This window comes from Nomascus leucogenys, chromosome 2, assembly GCF_006542625.1.
Source record: "Nomascus leucogenys isolate Asia chromosome 2, Asia_NLE_v1, whole genome shotgun sequence".
NCBI lineage: Eukaryota > Metazoa > Chordata > Mammalia > Primates > Hylobatidae > Nomascus > Nomascus leucogenys.
The window spans coordinates 95260894-95269362 of NC_044382.1; the positions used below are offsets into that span (position 1 = coordinate 95260894).

Below are 8469 nucleotides of genomic sequence, written 5' to 3' on the forward strand. Positions count from 1 at the left end.
TCCCAGGAAAACATTCCAAGTTGCTAAAGAGAAGCTGCAAGGCTTTTGATGAGCTAGCCTCAGAAGTCTCAGAATGTCACTCTGTTGCATTCTATTGGTCAATCCGGTCACTAAGGTCAAGAAAAGGAATGTTAGACCCCACCACTGAATAGAAAGAGTTTCCAAAAAATTGTGGCCATCTTTAATTTCCTACAATGCCTACACAAAAATAGAATATTGCCAGATTTATTTAAACTTTTTCTTCCTTCTTTAGTGAATTTGAAAGAGACCAAGATTAGCATAGAACTCCTAAACTCAGACTACATTCATTAGTTAACTAATTTATTAATTGCTTTCTACTTAGTAATTAAGAAAAAACCATATAGCAACTAGTATAAAATTTTATTTTGTGCTGAGTTTGGCTTATTGACAAAAATATTCTTTAGAAAATATTTTGAAATAATTATCAAGAGTGTGCTCTACAGGTGGTATCTAGCCACTAATACAAAAGTCAGTAATCTGCCAAGAATAAGTGATCTCAGCCACTTTGAATCCCACTTCAATTTACCTCCTAACTCATCAGGAGCATCAAAAAGCTGCAAGGTGCATTTCTGAGTGTCTAGCGCTCTCCAGAATATGCCAGCTGCTACACCACCTTCAAATGGAACCACTCTACCTCCCATACTTTCAATGTTTTGGCATGTTTGACACATCCATCTTCATTATAGCTGAAGAACTATCAAAGAAACATGACTCCAAAGAAAGATATATTTGAAGCAAAGATAATATTTTACATGATACAGCCAAATTCTCATCTACAGATTGGTAATGAGAAACTGTTTTCCTCATGGCATCTAGAAGAAAGGCTAATTTCCTTAAACAGAGCAGCTGTGTTACTTCTAGTTCTTTCTTTGTTGCTCCATAAAAAACTACCCCAAACTTAATGACTTGAAAAAACAACCATTTTATTATACCGCACAAATCTCTAGAACAACATTTGGGTAGGAATCAACTAGACAACTCTGCTCTACACAGTGGTGACTGTGGTCACTCAGCAATATTCAGCTGAGGGTGGGGCTGGGCTGACGGGTCCAAGATAGCTTCACTCACATGCGTGGCACTTGAGTGTAACCACCCCCCTCCCCCATATTTACACAGGTATAAACTTTTTTTTTTTTTTGAGACGGAGTCTCGCTCTGTCGCCCGGGCTGCAGTGCAGTGGCATGATCTCAGCTCACTGCAAGCTCCACCTCCTGGGTTCACGCCATTCTCCTGCCTCAGCCTCCCAAGTAGCTGGGACTACAGGTGCCTGCCACCACGCCTGGCTAATTTTTTGTATTTTTAGTAGAGACAGGGTTTCACCGTGTTAGCCAGGATAGTCTCGATCTCCTGATCTCGTGATCCGCCCACCTTGGCCTCCCAAAGTGCTGGGATTACAGGCACGAGCCACCGCGCCCGGCCAAACATATTCTTTTTTATATTTAACTTACCACAAGGCCCATGAGAAGGCAGACAGTTCTGAAGCCATATTCTGGAATCTCTGGCCTGCAGGTCCCTAAAGAGTTAACTCAAAGCCAGATACCCACTGGAGGCTCAATTAATGTGAATTAGAAGCAACAATGAACCAAATCCACAGATAACATTACTTACACTAGATTGAAAACTATAATCCAGAAATATTAAGTGTGAAAAAGTTTCTCAATTATAGTTAAATCAGAATTCTTTAATATGTAAAGGCAGTGAATGGAATGTTAAAAAAAATTGAATGTCACATAACTTCTATAAATTAGGTGGTAGAGGACACCAGTTATGATGCATTTCATGAACCCCTACTCAAAAGGAAGCTACTTGTTGAAACAAAATATTAATTTAAGTGGTTTTTTGGGGGGGTGGGGGCATCGTTGTTCTCTTCCAAAAACTGACAAAAAAAAAAAAAGACAAAACAAAGCATATATGTTATGCCCTTTTCAAAGCAAACCTTAGGCCTCATTTGAATTGTTTCCTAACGCTCTATAAATAAGACACGTGAGGCAATATACACTCCCCCACAGATGAATAACGTAACACTTAGGTTACCAGGGCCTTTCACAATCTAACCTAACACCACTTTCCCAGGTTCATTTATCACTGGTTTCTTCTCAATACCTTCTGGTCAAAGACCACCAGAAGCATACATGTAATTGACAAACGGGGTTTATTATTCATTGCAGTAAGAAAGACCATATACTGTGAGAAACTGTGATGTTTGAGGGTTCTCTGTAAAATATTAGAAAATGCTTGTTGGAGTGGGGATTTTTTTCCCCTAATATTGGCTATCTTACTAAATCTTAGGAGGAAGAAAGGCTAGATCCAGGCTAAGACTGTAATTGGTAAAGAAGCAAAAGTCATCATATTAAACCAGATAGCGTGATGTTCGGTCATTTTTGTGGCTTGGACAATGTTTTATCTGTGTTCAGATATGATTACACAGTGATCATATTCTTTTCTTGATGAACACTGTCAGAGTGGTCTTGTTGGATGCTAATGCTTGCTGAAATTATGTACGTTCATCAGGCGGACACCAGTTCCTAGTCCAGGCTAGCTCCAGGGGTCAGAGGCCACTTTTCTCTTCTACTCCTCACACATGCTGTACTCATACCAGACTTGAGTTTTCCCTGCCGTTTGTTCTTCCTTCTATTCGATTCCCTTTATCTTTAGTGATCATTCCCTTAGCACTTCAGTTTTCTCTCTGAAGTCCTTTGTGCTGCATGTTGTTTGATTACTTGTGTTTATGCTTTGTTTCTTCAGCTAGGATCATTAGTACATATCTCTCAGCATTGGCAAAAGTCCTCAAAATCATTGACACCTAGCATAGAATTTATTAAAAAAAAAAGAAAGAAAGAAAAGGGATGGGTTTATTGTCCTTTTCAATAGACTAGAGTACACGGGGTGAAACTGCTTCACTTGATTCAATAAAATCGTTTCCGGTAACAGGCCCCAGGAATTCTAGCCCTAAGCCTGGCGAGAAACTACATTTCCCACAATCCTTCGGGGATTGATAAGGCGCAGCAACGGTCTGAACTACAATTCCCACAATCCATGGAGATCTCCGCTTTGTCGCGTTTCCTCAAGGCTCCGCCCCATTTCCCATCTTTCCTTTCAGTCCTTGCGTACCGGGGAACAAGGTCGTGGAAAAAAAGGTCTTGGTGAGGTGCCGCCATTTCATCCGTCCTCGGTCTCTGCGCCTTTCCCAGAGCCTCCAGCAGCGCTATGTTGGGCCAGAGCATCCGGAGGTTCACAACCTCTGTGGTCCGTAGGAGCCACTATGAGGAGGGTCCTGGGAAGGTTAGTGTGTAAGGGGGTTGGCTTCGTTGAGGGGGAGGGGGCGCTTGGCTCTGACTCGCGCACCTGCAAGGCCGCGTGCGGGCCGTGGCGAAGGAGATGATAACCAGGAGCCAGGCTGAGACGCAGACTAGCATTCCGCTTACCCCAGGGGCCAGTGAGGAAGCTGGCCATCCTAGCGCGTAACCGCTAAAGGAATGGGCAGGTAGATCCGGAAGCCCTGCCTCCATCAGCCGCCTGACGCCCCCCTCCCCGCCCCGCAGAAAGCCCTGGGATGGCTCCGGGAGGCCACGGCTGTAGGTGTGTGGCTTAAAGCCGAGATGGAGGTCATCGGACCCGAAATGAAGGTCATTGGAAAATCATGAGGAAATCAGGGCCTCTGGTTATGGAACAGGCTTTTTAAACTAGCTGGCTAAGTTGGAAGTACTAATCCTTCACCTCAGTTAAGGCTGGGTTTGCTTTCAGGTGTAAATAACGTAAACCACATAGCAGTAACAATCTTGGAGGGTCACACGAGGCCTAGTCATAAAGGGCAGAGAAGGTGCTTGGTAATGAAAAACAAACCAAAAAAAACTGTGGGCCGGGTGCGGTGGCGCACGGCTGTAATCGGGAGGCTGAGGCGGACGGATCACCTGAGGTCAGGAGTTCCAGACCAGCCTAGCCTAGCCAAGCCAACATGGCGAAACCCTGTCTCTACTAAAAAGTACAAAAAAATTAGCCGGACGTGATGGTGTGTGCCTCTAATCCCAGCTACTCGGGAGGCTGAGGCAGGAGAATCGCGTGAACCCGGGAGGTGGAGGTTGCAGTGAGCCGAGATCGGGCCACTGCACTCCAGCTTGGGCGACAGAGCGGGACTCCGTCTCAAAATAAAAGAAAAAAAAACTGTATTTCACTTAACATTGCCATGTAACTTCTAAGGGAACCACTTAGGACAGTAATTTTTTCGATTTTCTAAAATAAGAAACTTCTCACTATTTGACGTTTGAGTCCTTAAGACCATTCATTGCCTAGTGCTCAGTAAAGTCAGATTATTTCTTACCTTGTAGTGTTATGTGATGGAGGTCATAGGATTTGAAAGATAAATGTTTAAAAAGATGTTATGATTTATGGCGTATGTAACCTGATGTAAAACAAATATAACTAGCATTTCCTGAGCATTTCCTGTATACTTGTATTTTGATTATTAAGCAGATGATTTGAGGTTCTATTTCGATTACTTTTTCTCTTTTTTTCCGACAGAATTTGCCATTTTCAGTGGAAAACAAGTGGTCGTTACTAGCTAAGATGTGTTTGTACTTTGGATCTGCATTTGCTACACCCTTCCTTGTAGTAAGACACCAACTGCTTAAAACATAAAGATGTTTCAGTTCCTCCATTTAACAGGTAGTTAATGGATTTCTAATCATCTTAAAGCAGGCCTTTTTATTAAGTAGCCTCTTCCCCTCACCCAGAACACACACACAAATACATTGTTGTGTAGGGCTGATTCCTGAGGTTATGTGTGGATGTGGCCTTGGTGGAGACTAGTTGTAAACCTATATAAAAATATTTCAGTAATGGCCAGTGTTTATTGAATAGTACTGCTTATCAGGTATACTTTACATCAATATCTCATGTTCTGTAGCAAGCTTGTGAGGTGGATGATAGTAACCCCATCTGAGACACAAAGATGGTAAGTTGTTCAAGATCTCATAACTAGTATAATGGTGGACCAGGACGCTTGCCCAGGCAGTTTCTTGTTGCAGAGCTCACACTTAACCAGGTAAAACTCTGATAAACTGATTAATGTTACTCTATGTTGAACACTGTTACTAGAACAGTGGCTGAGAATGTGTCTTTTAAAACACTATAAACATTTCCATTTCTTTTAGAAAGTGGTCACTGTGCTCCCAGTTTTTAAATTGGCTTATGATACTTAAGTTGTGAAAAATCCCTGAAGATAAAGAAAACCCTTCTAGTGCTCCTTAATATATAAGTCCCAGATAATTATGCGATTGTAAATCTGTGCCTCACCAACTCAGCCATGTTGGGAAACTCAAACTTTTGAATATACTTTCCTCATTAAGGCAGTGGTTCTTAAATGAGAATGATTGTACAACACAATGGGGCATTTGGCAATGTGAGACATTTCTGATCGTTCCAACTTGGGGGCAAAATTACCAGTGGTGCTGAGGTTGAGAAGCCTTGTCTCAAGGGGATATGTTAATATATGCTCAAAGGAGTCATTCATATTGGAAGGTTAGTAGATTTCCTGTGTGTGGATAAAATGTTTAGCTTAATTGTCATCAGAGTTTCTCAGAGTAATACTATAGACTGGGATGTTTGGAAAGAGTGTCATAGTTTAGAGGGGGAATAACTTTTCCAAGCTACTAATGCGGAAATGTTTCAGTGCATGTGATGAAGCAAATCAGTATGAATGAATTCATGATACTGTAAACGCTTTCTGATGTACTACTCAAACTGATAGAAAATATTTTCATGAAACTAAATGATTTCTGTTAAATGAATGGGACTTTTAAAATGCCATTAATTTCTGTTTTTATTTTGCAGATATGAAGAGCATTTTAAGAGGTGCAGCCTCTGGAAGTGGATCAAACTAGAACTCATATGCCATACTAGATATGTTTGTCAATAAACTTATGATGTGAATGCTTAATGCCTCTTTTTTGAAATAGGGAATGTAATAATTGGCCATTTGCCTACTTTATTATTTGGGTAACATTCCAGTATTACTCTCTGTGAATTAGCTTATTTAATGGTGTTAAACCGAGGTTATATTAAATTTTTGGTTCCCAGGTCAGGATTTTGTTGGTAATTTATATAATAAAAGGGAAATACAAATCGATCTTAGGTTTATTTCTATGATTTTTTTTTTTTTGTCGTTAACTTGGAGAAAAAAATACTTTTGCTCTTGCCCTTTACTTTGACATAGTAAATTTTTTTCCCATGATTGATTAATCATCAGGAAAACTATTAGTTTATTCAAATTGAAGTTGTGGTTAATCAGATATTTAGGAGCTTCATTTTTTTTTTTTCCTCTAGGTCTGTAACCTAAAACAGAAGTGTTTGCCTCAGTAAGTGTTCTGGTGACCAGTATTAGTCTTATTTAGAATGAATAAAAGAATATTTGAAATGGAATATCATACCATGAAATTTGTAGTATAGGAAGTACTCCCAATTTATTCTGGTGCTTTGACTATCATATAGCCTAGCAGAAATGAGATAAGAGGTAGTTCTGATTAGTAATTGTATATGTGAATCGAATTTATTTTGTAAGTAGTGAAATGCTGCTTGCCATTTAAAATGTAATGAGGTCATTACATTTTAGGACTTTGTATAAGATGTGGGACAGTAACTAGCTACTGAGTATTTTCGTCTGCTCACTTGGAATACCACTGATGTTAAAATGCTATAAAACAGACTCCGAACTGGTAGTCTGTTTGGCCTCTAGACTTCGGTGAAAGGGTGATGCTCTGTTTTTAAACCAACATTTAAAAAACAGTATTTCCATAAAAGTATATTTCTGGATTTTTGAAAAATTGCACTGAGTGGTTCTACATCCCTTCATCAAAGAAAATAGCTGTGTAGGCCACTCCCCACTGTATCATTAGATTTCTTACATGGCCCTTCTGTACAACTACTGATTTGCTAAAAACTTAATATTTTGATATTTTTGTTTCTCCACTAGTGCCTCACTTTAGGCTCTTCAACAGTCACCTGACAACTACTTAATTATGGTGCAACCTTAATTCATATGACTTTGCTCATATATCCCCTGTACTTGTGTGTCATTGTTTTTTGATTATTCAGTGATAAATCAGGTATCCTGTATTGAGAGAGTTCCTTGTATGGAACATAAAGGTTTTTTATCTTTGGAACAAGTTGAAGCGGCCAGGCATGGTGGCTCATGCGTGTAATCCCAGCACTTTGGGAGGCCAAGGCGGGCGGATCACGAGGTCAAGAGATAAAGACCATTCTGGCCAACATGGTGAAACCCCGTCTCTACTAAAAATACAAAAACACTAGCTGGGCATGGTGGCACGCGCCTGTAGTCCCAGCTACTCGGGAGGCTGAGGCAGGAGAATCACGAACCCAGGAGATGGAGGTTGCAGTGAGCTGCGAACGTGTCACTGCACTCCAGCCTGGGCGACAGAGCGAGACTCTGTCTCAAAAAAAAGTAGAAGCAAGAGTAAGAGTTTAAGGTTCGTTAGATGATTTTGGTTTTCCTGGAAATTATGGTAAGGCTTACCTCATTGTGAGAGGTGACAGCGTGCTAGCAGTCCTCAGCCGTCGCTCGCTGTCCGCGGCGCCTCTGCTTGGGCTCCCACTTTGGTGGCCCTTGAGGAGTCCTTCAGCCCACCGCTGCACTGTGGGAGCCCCTTTCTGGACTGGCCAAGGCGGAGCCCGCTCCCTCAACTTGCAGGGAGGTGGGGAGGGAGAGGCGTGAGCGGGAACCGGGGCTGCCCATGGCGCTTGCGGTCCAGCTGGAGTTCCGGGTGGGCGTGGGTTTGGCGGGCCCTGCAATCGGAGCAGCCGGCCGGCCCTGCCTCGGGCAATGAGGGGCTTAGCACGCGGGCCAGCGGCTGCGGAGGGTGTACTGGGTCCCCCAGCAGTGCCAGCCCACGGGTGCTGTGCTCGATTTCTCGCCAGGCCTTAGCTGCCTTCCCGTGGGGCAGGGCTCCGGTCCTGCAGTCCGCCGTGCCTGAGCCTCCCACCCACTCTGTGGGCTTCTGTGCGGCCCGAGCCTCCCCGATGAGCGCCGCCCCCTGCTCCATGGCGCCCAGTCCCATCGACCACCGAAGGCCTGAGGAGCGCAGGCGCACAGCGCCGGACCGGCAGGCAGCTCCACCTGCAGCCCCGGTGCGGGATCCACTGGGTGAAGTCAGCTGGCCTCCTGAGTCTGGTGGAGACGTGGAGAACCTTTATATCTAGCTCCCTGTGTCTAGCTCAGAGTTTGTGAATGCACCAATCGACACTCTGTATCTAGCTAATCTGGTGGGGCCCTGGAGAACCTATATGTCCACGCTGTATCTAGCTAATCTGGTGGGGCCGTGATGAACCTTTGTGTCTAGCTCAGGGATTGTAAACGCACCAATCAGCGCCCTGTCAAAACAGACCACTGGGCTCTACCAATCAGCAGGATGTGGGTGGGGCCAGATAAGAGAATAA

General features: G+C 43.2%; 1 protein-coding gene and 1 non-coding gene across 2 annotated transcripts; both read left to right on the forward strand.

Annotated features, from left to right (window-relative positions):
• Nucleotides 1–3083: 3083 nt before the first annotated feature.
• Nucleotides 3084–5956, forward strand: LOC100579903 (cytochrome c oxidase subunit 7C, mitochondrial). The gene is made up of 3 exons (XM_003261572.4): nucleotides 3084–3303; nucleotides 4540–4683; nucleotides 5851–5956. Exons 1-2 carry the CDS (start codon nucleotides 3229–3231, stop codon nucleotides 4654–4656), a joined length of 192 nt encoding a protein of 63 aa, XP_003261620.1. The 5' UTR covers nucleotides 3084–3228; the 3' UTR covers nucleotides 4657–4683; nucleotides 5851–5956.
• On the forward strand, nucleotides 5689–5751 carry LOC115831896. Its single transcript, XR_004027392.1, has one exon. It is a non-coding gene; the product is annotated as a small nucleolar RNA Z39 (small nucleolar RNA).
• Nucleotides 5957–8469: the final 2513 nt, after the last annotated feature.